At 37.8% G+C, this 13,133-nt stretch overlaps 1 protein-coding gene across 1 annotated transcript in view; it reads left to right on the forward strand.

Annotated features, from left to right (window-relative positions):
• Positions 1–12,889, forward strand: part of SLC9A2 (solute carrier family 9 member A2) — a 106,534-nt gene extending 93,645 nt beyond the window's left edge. The window contains exons 9-12 of the mRNA XM_004435871.2: positions 6,929–7,025; positions 9,157–9,288; positions 10,520–10,610; positions 12,215–12,889. Of these exons, the coding sequence (XP_004435928.2) occupies positions 6,929–7,025; positions 9,157–9,288; positions 10,520–10,610; positions 12,215–12,585 (691 nt within the window). The 3' untranslated portion in view covers positions 12,586–12,889. The remainder of the gene's footprint in view (positions 1–6,928; positions 7,026–9,156; positions 9,289–10,519; positions 10,611–12,214) is intronic.
• The last annotated feature ends 244 nt before the right edge of the window (positions 12,890–13,133 follow it).

A 13,133-nucleotide genomic window follows, 5' to 3' on the forward strand; every position in this document is an offset into this window, starting at 1 on the left:
ACAAAGCTACCATGATTGAGACACTGTGATATTCGGCAAGGGAAAATAAATCAGATCAAAATAGGAATTTGGAATCGACCCACCTGTATATGGACACTTAATTAATGACAAATGTTACAGCACAAAGCAGTGGAGAAAAGATCGCCTTTAAAAAAAATGGCTACGGGTCAATTTGGTAATTAGGAAATAAAATGAAATTGAACACCATTTCACACTGTATCAAGTCAAGGGGTATTGTAGATCTGAATGTGAGAGGTGAAACAATAGTGAAGATTATATAGGAGAATGTCTTCTTAATGTTGTGATCGGGGACGATTTCATTAAAGGAATGAAAAGGCAAACCATAAAGCAAGAGAAGATACTTGCCTCACATAAAACTGTCAAAGATCTAAAAAAAAACACAATCCTAAAGAAAAATGGACGAGACACTTGTTCAGGCATTTTACAAAATAGGGTATCCAAATGGTAAATAATCATACAAGTTCCAAAATATATATATGAGAATATTCATAGAAGCATTGTTTGTAATATCCAAAGGTTGAAAATAAGCCAAATGCCCATCAGTAGTAAAATGGATAAATTTCGTATATTCGTGTAATGGAATATTATACAATGATTAAAATAAATAAGCTACAGCTATGTGCAATAACACAGATGAATCTCCAACATAATGTTAAGCAAAAGAAGCTAAATTTAAAAGACCACATCTTGTATTTGAAAGACTCCATTTATATAGAATTCAAATTCAAGCCCAACTAATCTATGAAATTAGAAGTTAGGATAGTGGTTATCTTTGGGAAAGAGGGAAGGAAGTATTGATTGGTTGAGGAGCCATAAAGTGGTTTCTAGGGTTCTAGTTAATGTTCTGTTTTTGAGTTGAGCAATGATTGTATAAGTACATTCACTTTGTGTAATTCATTGAGCCGTACATGTAAGATTCATGTACTTTTTCTTTCTTTGTATTATATTCTAATAAAAAAAAAACGAGTTAAGTATAAACAAGGGAAGTACTTGGGCACTTATCACTGGTGTTATGCAAACATGTTGGCAAAAAGCTGGTGGGAATATTGTACAAGAAAATCAGATACCAAAAACATTGTTACTTACTAACCTTGTTTGTTCCTTCCACCTCTAAAATTCAGTGAATTAACTTTGCTGATCAAAAAACATAACTAGAAGGCAGGACAGCTGTCTCAACAACAATGCCTCAAACTAAAAAGATGCTTCTTTAAAAATAACCTGAGCAATTGAGGTTGAGGCAAAAATGAATCATCTAAATCTAGAGAAGTCTGTCCTGCTGAAGCCTTAAATTTCTGTGTCTATTCCTTTGTCTGTCTTCATTACCTGCTGTGCATAGGTTTTTGTACCCAAGTAATTACTATTATAGTTGGTTTACAGTAACAGCAAGCTTGCATTTAAAAAAATGTAAGAGAACTATGCTCTTTAATTTGTGTGTCCATGACCCATCTTCTCTAAGACCTGTCTTTATGTATGTTCACATTCCTAGCTTTAATTTATTTTCCTAATTTATCTTCTTATCTATTTATTTTATTGTGCTATATATTTTTGTAGGCCCCCTAAAAGCCTTTTTGAAGGAGTTAGAGTAAAACTATATAAATACAGTTGATTCTCATTGTTTTTTGGCAGTAGTTATATTCTCTAAAGTTGCCATAAACATTTGTTTGTGACTATTGACTCATTGCTCCTAGGGGAAATACAGGAAATCCTGTGAGACTCTGGTCATGTTTTCATTAGCTGATTAATACATAATCTTGTTGTATATATGTTTCTGTTTAAAGACACTGTATTTAATATATACTGTTGATTGGTTAACATTGAACTCATGGCCAACAAAACCATAACTCATGCTTGAACAGAGCTTACCTAACACAGATTTTCTCCAGAGGGCGCATCACAGCCTTCTTGCACTTAGGAACACTAGATAGCATTTTAGAACTATGCTTGGAGCCTAAAGATCTAAAGGGAGAAATAGACAGCAATACAATGATGATAGGGGATTTTAATAGCCCACTTACATCAATGGATAGATCATCCAGACAGAAAAATAAGGAAATATCGGCCTTAAATGACATGTTGGACCAGATGGACTTAACAGATATATACAGAACATTCCATCCAAAACAGCAGAATACACATTGTTCTCAAGTGTACATGGAACATTTTCCTAGGATAGATCACATATTAGGCCACAAAACAAGTCTTAATAAATTTAAGAGGATTGAAATATCAAGCATCTTTTCCAACCACAGTGGTATGAAACTAGAAATTAATTACATGAAGAAAACTGAAAAATTCACAAATATGTGGAGATTAAACAACATGCTACTGAACGACCAATGGGTTAAAGAAGAAATCAAAAAATACTTTGAGACAAACAAAAATGGAAATATAACATACCAAAATTTGTGGGATGCAGCAAAAGTGGTTCTAAGAGGGAAGTTCATAGCGATAAATGCTTAACTCAAGAAACAAGAAAAGTCTTAAATAAACAACCTAACTTTACACCTCCGAGAACTAGAAAAAGAAGAACAAGTGAATCCTGAAGTTAGCAGAAGGAAGGTAATAACAAAGATTAGAGCAGAAGTAAATGAAATAGAGCCTGAAAAGACAATAGAAAAGGTCAATGAAACTAAGAGCTGGTTCTTTGAAAGGATAAACAAAATTGACAAACCTTTAGCTAGACTCACCAGAAAAAAAAAATAGAGGACCCAAATAAGTAAAATCAGAAATGAAAGAGGAGATTTACAACTGATACCACAGAAATACAAAGGATTATAAGAGACTGCTATGAATGATAATACGCCAACAAGTTGGACAACCTAGAAGAAATGGATAAATTCCTAGAAACATACAACCTGCTAAGACTGGATCATGATGAAATAGAAAATCTTAACAGCCCGATTACTAGTAAGGAGATTGCATCAGTAATCAAAAACCTCCCGAAAAACAAAAGTCCAGGACCAGATATCTCATTGGTGAATTCTACTACACACTCAAAGAAGAATTAACACCAGTCCTTCTCAAACTCTTTCAAAAAATAGAAGAGGAGGGAACTCTTCCAAACTCATTTTATGAAGCCAGCATTATTCCAATACCAAAACCAGACAAGGACACCACAAAAAAAGAAAATTACAGGCATACCTCGTTTTATTATACTTTTCTTTTGCAAATATTGTATTTTTATAAGATCCCCTACCAGCAAAAGGATTATGACTTGCTGAAGGCTCAGATGATGGTTAGCATTTTTTAGCAATAAAGTATTTTTTAATTAAGGTATTTTTTAGACATAATGCTATTGCACACTTAGACTACGGTATAGTGTAAACATAACTTTTATATGCACTGGGAAACCAAAAAATTTTTGTGACTCACTTTATTGCGATATTGGTTTTATTGCAGTGGTCTGGAACTGAACCTGCAATATCTCTGAGGTATGCCTGTACCTGCCAATATCCTTGATAAATATAGATGCAAAATCCCTCAAGAAAATATTAGCAAACTGAATTCAACAATGTATTAAAAGGGTCATACATCATAATCAAGTAGAATTTATTCCAGGGATGCAAGGATGGTTTAACATCTGCAAATCAGTCAAGGTGATGCACCACATTAACAAATGAAGGATAAAAATCATATGATCATCTCAATAGATGCAGAAAAAGCATTTGACAAAATTCAACATCCATTTATGATAAAAACTCTCAAAAAATGGAAATAGAGGGAATGTACTTCAACATAATAAAGGCCATATATGACAAGCCCACAGCTAATATCATACTCAATGGTGAAAAGCAGAAAGCCTTTCCTTTAAGATCAGGAAAAAGGCAAAGAGGCCTACTCTTGCCGCTTTTATTAAACATAGTATTGGAAGTTCTAGCCAGAGCAAATAGTCAAGAAAAAGAAATAAACGGCATTCAAATTGGAAAGGAAGAGTTAAAACTGTCACTATTTGTTGATGACATGATGTTATGTAGAGAAAACCACAAAAAATCCATCAAAAAACTGTTAGAACTAAGAAGCAAATTCAGTAAAGTTGCATGATAACAAAATCAATCTGTTGCATTTCTATACACTAATAACAGAAAGAGAAATAAAGAAAATAATCCCATTTACAGTTGCGTTAAAAAGAATAAAATACCTAGGAATAAGTTAAATCAAGGAGATTAAAGACCTGTATATTGAAAAGTACAAGACATTAATGAAAGAAATTGAAGAAGATGCAAATAAATGGAAAGATATTCTGTGCTCATGGATTGGAAGAATCAATATTGTTATAATGTCCATTCTACCCAAATCAATCTGCAGATTCAGTGCAATCCCCATCAAAATTCCAATGGCATTTTTCAAAGAAATAGAACAAATAATCCTAAAATTTGTATGGAACCACAAAAAAAAAAAAAAAAAAAAAGAAACGCACACAGCCAAAGCAGTCTTGAGAAAGAAAAAAGCTGGAGGCATGACACTCCCTGATTTCAAACTATATTACAAAGCTATAGTAATTAAATCAGTATGGTATTGGCATAAAAACAGACACATAGGTCAATGGAAAAGAATAGAGAACTCGGAAGTAAGCCTGCACATATATGGTCAATTAATTTACAACAAAGGAGCCAAGAATATAGAATGGGGAAAGGACAGTCTCTTCAATAAATGGCATTGGGAAACTGGACAGCCACATGCAAAAGAATAAAATTTGACCACTGTCTTACACCATACACAAAAATTAACTGGAAATGAATTAAAAATGAACTTAAGACCTGAATCCATAAAACTCCTAGAAGAAAACATAGGCAGTAAGCTCTTTGACTTAGGTCTTGGTGACTGTTTTTTGAATCTGACGCCAAAAGCAAAAGCCACAAAAGCGGAAATAAACAAGTGGGCCTACATCAAACTAAGAAGCTTCTGCACAGCAAAGAAAACCATTAAAGAAATGAAAAGGCAGCATACAGAATGGGGTAAAATATTTGCAAATCATTTATCTGATAAGGGGCTAATATCAAAAATACGTACAGCACTCATACAACTCAATAGCAAAGAAACAAAAAATCCAATTAAACAATGAGCAGAAGATCTGAATAGACGTTTTTCCAAAGAAGACATACAGGTGGGCAACAGGCACATGAAAAGATGCTCGACATCATTAATCATCATGGAAATGCAAATCAAAACCACAGTGAGATGTCACCTCATACATGTTAGAATGGCTTTTATCAAAAACAGGAGACATAATAGGTGTTGGCGAGGATGTGGAGAAGAGGGAACCCTTGTGCACCGCTGGTGGGAATGTAAATTGGTGCATCCACTATGGAAAACAGTATGGGAGTTCCTCGAAAAATGAAAAGTAGAACTACCATATGATTTAGCAATTCCACTTCTGGGTATTTATCAGAAGAAAATGAAAATACTAACTTGAAAAGATATATGTTCCCCCGTGTTCACTGCAGCATTCTTTACAATAGCCAAGACATGGAAACAACCTAAGTGTCCATTGATGGATAAATAGATATGTACATGGTATGTGTATACAATGGAATATTATTCAGCTGTAAAAAAGAATGAAATCTTGCCATTTGCGACAACGTGGATAGACTTCGAGGGCATTATGCTAAGTGAAATAGGTCAGACAGAGGAAGACAAATACCATGTGTTCTCTCTTATATGTGGAATGTAAAAAAATAAAAAATAAAAAATAAAGGCAGCCCAAAATCAAAAGCACATGCTCATAGATACAGAGAACAGATTGCTGGTTGCCAGATTGGTGGGGGGTAGGAACTGGAAGAAATAAGTGAACTGCTGCTGTTTGTTAGGGTTTTTCTTAGTTTAAATAAATTGTTGAAAGTTTTTAAAAAAAAGGCTTGAGGACCATTTAAAATAGCAAAATCACCCACAAAAAGCACAAAAATGTGAAAAACATTTCGCTAAATAGACATGTGAAAAGCACATGTTTTTACGGTAGGAGAGCTAAAATAAGAAGGCAGAGCATTGCCATGTTCAGCCTCATTTGGGAACCTGCATGTTGTGCAACTCCAATTTTTCTACACTTTTCACATGTCCGTGAATGACAGGGGAGTGCCATGAGTATTGATAATGTGTTTATAAATAAATTTTAGAAAGTAGGTGAATTTGCAAATACAGAATCCCTGAATAATGAGAACCAACTGTGCATACATACAGTTGGCCCTCTGTATCCGTGGGCTCCACATCTGCGGATTTAACCAACCTCCGATGGAAAGGCCTACGATGGCCTTTCCAGCCTTTGTTTTCTTGTCATTATTCCCTAAACAATACAGTATAACAACTATTTACACACCATTTATATTATATTAGGTATTATAAGTAATCCAGAGATGATTTAAAGCATACAGTAGCATGTGGGAAGGTTATATGCAAATATTATGCCATTTTTTGGAAGGAACCTGAGCATCCATGGATTTTGGTATCCACGGGGTTCCTGGAACCAATACCCCGCGAATACAGAGGGACAACTGTACATACTACAAAAGGTGTCTTTGCAAATATTTCTAATGAAATATTTAAAAGACCAGGCCATAATAGCAAAATATAGCTAATTAAGTTTCTGTTGGAAAAAATAATCCCATATTACTTTATTTATGGAATATTGGAAATGATAAAGTGATAGCATTATGAGCCACTATAGTTTTCTTCTTTAAAAAAATAATTGCATAAACACTGTGAAAACTTGTGCATGATTAAACCTATCATGAATGATTTTGACACTGAAATAAAAGTTTTAGAATTTTGAATTATTTTAAAATAATGAATAATTCCTAAGTGTTATTCTTTAAACTGATTCTTCTTCTTAAATAATATTATATCTCTAAGAAAGAAAACCAATGATTCCAATATTTGTGGAATAGTAAAATATTCTTTTTCTGAACTTGCACAGTGACTGTCGTGAAGAAACAATAAGGAAGCTCACACCTGGTGAAATGGATGAAATTCGAGAAATATTATCAAGAAATCTTTATCAAATCCGTCAACGAGTGAGAATAATTTATTTAGCAAAATATTTACTTGCCTTTGGCTAAAAATATGTCTTCTGATTTTATGCTATCCACTTATACTGGCTATTGCCCACCCATTATGCCAACCTCTGCGGGTCCCACACCAGCGTCTTCTCCTCTCTCAGACCCCACTTCACAGCGTCCTGTCTTGTCAGGGTCCCTGTCTCCTCGCAGACACTGGGCTAAAGCCTGGAGTTCCCTGGGAGTTCCACTACTACACATACTAAAAAAAATGTGTGTTAACTAATGGTGAAGAAAGTAATTGATTGCTTTTTAAAAATGTTTTTAATGAAATAGCTTTATAGCTTAGAAGACTTTTTAAAATGTATTTAAGCTTCTTTGTTATTCGTAAAACGCTGTAGTTTCTTCCTTTAATGTATCTTCTGAGTCACTTCTTTCACGGCATTTCCATTGTTAACACCTCATTCTAATAATTTGCTAGTAATATAGCTTAACTCCTAGAGGGTGGTTTTTTTTTATTTTTTGTTTTTTGCCAAGCCCCATTTCAGCACATTGGGTGTATTAACTCATGTAATCCTTAACAAGTGGTAAGTATTACTGTTGTCTCCATTTTAGAGATGAAGAAACTGAGGCACAGGGCCGGCCCCGTGGCTTGGGGGTTAAGTGCGCGCGCTCCGATGCTGGTGGCCCGGGTTCGGATCCCGGGCGCGCACGGAGACACCACTTCTCCGTCCATCCTGAGGCCGAGTCCCACATACAGCAACTAGAAGGATGTGCAGCTATGACATACAACTATCTACTGGGGCTTTGGGGGGAAAAAATAAAAAATAAAAAAAAAAAAATCTTTAAAAAAAAGAAACTGAGGCACAGCGAGGTGAAGTGGGCACAGGCCACGCCACTTGTCAGGAGTCCTCCTCACACGTGTTGGGGTCGTTTCTGTAGCTTCTTAGCTGGTCTCCCTGAAGGCTGTGCCCATTCCATCCTACGTTACCGTTGCTCCCCCCTTTTCCTAAAGCACCTTTGAAGAACAGCATTCTCCTATTTAAACTGAAACAAAACAACAGTCGTGGCTTTCAGGCTAAACTATTCCCTCAGAACTTCAGATCTCAATTTCCAGGTTCCACTTTATCGGACCTTATTTCCACATCTCCCTCCCCCACACACCCTAACCAGCAGTGGAGGGTTCTGTCTTCATTCCTTGTTGCTCTCTTCTGTCTCTGCTTGGAATGTCCCACTGCTTCCTGTCAGCTGATCCGTATTCTCCAATTTTTAAGGTTTCCCCAACACCCTCCATATTATTCCCAGCCTTGTCTTTAAATGAGATAGCACTTAGAGCTCGCACCCTACCACATAATTTTAGCACTCAGTTTCATGTGTCTGTATTATTTTGTTAGCTTTAGATGCCCAACTAAGATAGTAAATTTTTCAAGGTAGGAATTGAGTATTGTTCTATATTACTTTTGTATATCTCTACCAGGCCTAAGATAGTTCTGGACGCTTGGATATTTCTAAGAAGTAGACATTAATTCTATCAGATAGTGAACTTAGTTACTAATTATAATTTATTTTAGGAAATAGATTTCTATATAGCTTATAAAACTAAAAATGTATGCCATCTATAGCCTTAGTTTATAAATTTTACTGCTTCAAATATTAGGGCATGATAATTGCGGTGGTGGCAGCAGCTTTCTCAATTTGACAACCCAGTTGAAAAGAAGAAATGTTCTTACGTTAATCAAAGGGACATGGCACCACCAAGTGGTTCAAAGTGGTTTGTTTTTATACCAGTGATTACTGTTGAACAGAGAACGTACGAAGATGACTTGCATTATTTTTCCCCAGCTGCTAATGATGGGTAAATACATATAAAGTACTTCAGGGTAGACAGAGGTACTTGATGAATTCAACCATTTTTCTCATTTGTAAAGATGACACTTTTCAATGGAAAAAAAAACTTATTCACTGACTTTTATTAGAAGATAAATTCTTTCAAAATTTGAAAGAATGTGAACTTGCATACTTTTCTTTGCTCTATGCATCAGTCGTTAAGTGGCTAGCTGAGGTGCAAATCCAAAGAAATATAGTATATTTTGGAATTTCTGGAGCAGTGATCAGTTTTTCGTAAAATGTCGCTGTGTTTTCATTTCAGACTCTGTCATACAACAGACACAATCTGACGGCAGACACGAGTGAGAGACAAGCCAAGGAGATTCTGATCCGCCGAAGGCACAGTTTGCGAGAGAGCATCAGGAAAGACAGCAGCTTGAAACGGGAGCACAGGGTAACTGGAGTTTGTGCCTCTGGGATGGAGAAGCTTCCAAGAGCAGAGCCAGCAGCTGTTGCAGAGGATCTGCTGACAGAATGGTGGCTGAGGGTTGATTCACAGGAACTCTGGGATGCAGTTTATTATAAAGGCTTTTCAGATGTTTCTCGAACACCTGTGTTCCAGGCCCTGGTCTAGGAGACTTGGAATACATTCGTGAACAAAACTGACAAAGATCCCTTCCCTTGTAGAATTCATATTCTAGTGAGGAGAAGGTAATCAGCAATAGACAGGATAAGTAAATTTGTTAGAAGGCAACAAGTGCTATGGATACAATAAACAAGAGCTAAGGAAGGAGCCTGGGCACAGGGAAGGGTCAGTTAAGCCACAAGTTTAAACAGAATGGCTGGGCCAAGCTTCATTTGTGAAGTAACATTTGCGCTTCCCGGGGAGAGGTACAGCCCAAGGGTGGGCAAGCCCGCGTGCGTGTGCTAGAACTGCTGGAGGGCCGCAGTGGCTGCGGAGTCGTATTCCCAGTACAGTTCGCTCAGCATTTCACACGGTCCAGGGTATTGTCAATAGATAAGGAAAGCCATTTCAAAATGATTTCATGATTGATTGCTGTAACATGGCAGGCATTGCATCTCGTTTTTAATAATATTCTGTATTGGGTCATCAGAGATCAAAATAGTTATGTATGAACAAGGTTGTCTTTTGTGTGTGTAAAATGTGGCAGCATCCATTAAAAGTCAATTTCTAGAGACTGTGGTGTTAGAAATGTCAGCAAGTTAGCTATAGTAATACCTTTTGTTTTATCATTTTCAAGACTTATTAAAGTAAACAAAACTTAAATATGCTACATTTTTCATATATCTTCTTCCCCATACATACAGGCTCTGAGTCTTTTTAGTAATACTCTTATAAACAGGTGTTTCCTTAGCTTTTCTTGAAGAAAACCTAGTGGTTTTCGCATCTTGTTTCTAATGGTCCCATTTTATTTCCATTTTCCTTAGGACTGATGTCATTATATTTTAGAAGAGATTTAGTTATTTTAAATAAAATAGCTATTGCTCGCAACTTTGTTCCTCATCCCTACAGCCCCTCACAAAATAATTTTGGAACTGAGAACTAAAATTTTAATTTTTAACAATACGATTTGCCATAAAATTTTAAATAATAAATTAACAATAAAATTAAACAATAAATGACATTCGTATAGTCTAAATAAGGTTTTGTATTTCTTTTACAGGCTTCCACTTCGACCTCCCGATATTTATCCTTACCAAAAAATACAAAGCTTCCAGAAAAACTACAAAAGAAAAAGAATATTTCTAATGCAGGTAATGAATACAGTTGGAGCAGAAAGACTTTAAACTTATTACTAAGGTTTATAAAATAAAAAAAATTTCCCCATTCTTCTTCTTCATTAAAGACAATGAGTTCAGTAGTTTCCAAATCTGAAATAATAATATGGTGACCTTTTATTAGCATTGCACCATTTTTGAGTGGAGTTCTGTGCACATTATAAATAATTTAATCCGTTATTTTCCATAATGATTCTATTTGAAATAGCAAAAGCAAATATTGTCACCATGTGGTTAGTGAACAGGTAAATAGAAAGTTTTAAATCTTCAACGGTTTAAATTTAATTCAGTGATTCTTACAATATTTCTAATTTAAATGTTTACAATACTCCTAATATATTTTCATAAAGGCGACCATATATTTTACTTCTGTCTGTAATTATTCAAGCTTTGACACGAGGAATAATATCTCTTTATTTGATGGTATTTTTATGTAGGCTCCAAGCCATTTTCTGTGAACCCCAGAGGAAATGTGTTAGGATATCATGTTATTAAAATGTGGGATGTAATAATAATAACCCCTCCTCTTTTTTTTTACTTGTTTATTTAATTAACCAAGAAGAGAAAAGTCTGATATGGCTGGTGGTAATGGAGGGCGACGTGAGAAATGAGAAGGGAGGGAAAGGGAGCGCTATTTCCAACAGGCGGCCATGTTACCCCCATTCCTCCTTCGAAAATGCTCTCAGTTCCCAAGAATCTCAGCTCCTGGGCGAGCATCCCATCAGCTGTCCTACCCACAGTACTCCAGTACCTGAATTTTGACAATCAGCTAGTTCTCATCATGCCTCCTTCCATTTTTGGAAAGTGCACATTGGTGTTTTTACCCTTTTATGAAAATATAAAAGCAATAAACAAGGCTGTATATGAGATTCTAGATCAAGACAAGAATCTTCATAATAGCAGCTAATTATTGGTCTGCTTACTGTGTGCCCCTGAGCTAGCCCTCCTAGCATCCTCCCTGTGGGGCAGGTGAGAACATAGCTGCTGCTGCCAGATGGTCTGTTTGATGTCCAGGGCCACCACTCTCCAATGTATTTTGACCCTCAGTTACTTCATCTTTCTCACTCAGTAAAATGAGTGATTGTGAGGACTGAATAGGTTAATGCATTTAAAGCGCTTAGGACAGTGCCTGGCACATAGTAAGCTCTTCAAAATTAGGATGAATACCACTGGCCCCATGGTCGGTGGTTAAAGTTCTACCAGCTCTGCTTCGGTGGCCAGGGGTTCATGGGTTCGGATCCCGGGCTCGGACCTACTCCACTCATCAGCCATGCTGTGGAGGCATCCCACTACAAAATAGAGGAAGATTGGTATGGATGTTAGCTCAGGGCGAATCTTCCTCACCAAAAAACCCCCCAAAATTAGCATGAATACACTCTGTGGACATGAATGCTCCCGGAGATTATGCACATGCCCAGGTCTCTCAGCTAGAGCAGGAGTGAGCCCTCTGACCTCCCGGCCCAACCCCTGGATCCCGAGGGCAGAGCGGCTGCAGGACCCACTAACGTGTTGCTGAGTCGCTTGGAAAACCTTCTCCCTAAAATGCTTGCCCATCTCGTCCTCCTTCTGCTCTGTGGCAGGTGGCGACAGCAGCGACTCCGACACAGACGCGGGGACCACCGTCCTCAATCTGCAGCCCCGAGCGAGGCGCTTCTTGCCAGAACAGTTCTCCAAGAAAGCCCCGCCGTCCTACAAAATGGAGTGGAAGAACGAGGTGGACGAGGACGCCGGCCGGGGGCAGCCCTGCGCGCCCCTGGCGCCCCGCCGCCAAGACGGGGGCACCCAGACCCCCGCCGTGCTGCGCCAGCCGCTGCTCTCCAAGGGCGAGGGTGGCCCGGGGGCGCAGGACACAGCGACTGCGGGCGTCCGTCCCAAGCCGCCACCCAGGCTGGTCCGCAGGGCGTCGGAACCGGGAAACCGGAAAGCCCGGTTCGGGGGCGACAAGCCTTGATGGAAACGGCCCAAGCAGACGCGCACGGGGACCGACCCCGCGCGGCGACGGAATCCATTTAAAACCCTCTGTGCATCCCTCTTTGGGTAGTAGAGTCATGCCACTGATTAATGGGACGAATGCTTGTTCCAAGAAGAGGAAAATTCAAGGGACAAAAAATCCCATAAAACGTCTTGTATGACTTCTTGCTAGCAATTGCATTCTTTGCAAGCCTAAAGAAAAAAAATGTGTGCCTTTCTTGAACTTGAATGACAGAACTTGCAATTTTGAACACACCCTTCTTGGTGAAAATTTTAATATATACTTAGATGTTTCAAATTTTATTTATGGAAAAAAATATGTATATGTAATATAAAAACTATAAATGAGTCTTGAAGTGAAGGGCACTAAAAATGCTCAGAACATCTTTCCAAGGCGTAAAGGGCAGCTCATGGAGGATGGCGGGCCATCGGCTCAGGAGTTTCCCTCCCTGAGCTGATGACCGGTTGGTAGACGAAGAGCACAGCACGGAGCAGACACCCGACGACTCAGACTGGGGACACAATCAG

This window comes from Ceratotherium simum, chromosome 40 (genome assembly GCF_057802395.1).
Source record: "Ceratotherium simum simum isolate JZ-2026a chromosome 40, ASM5780239v1, whole genome shotgun sequence".
Lineage (NCBI taxonomy): Eukaryota > Metazoa > Chordata > Mammalia > Perissodactyla > Rhinocerotidae > Ceratotherium > Ceratotherium simum.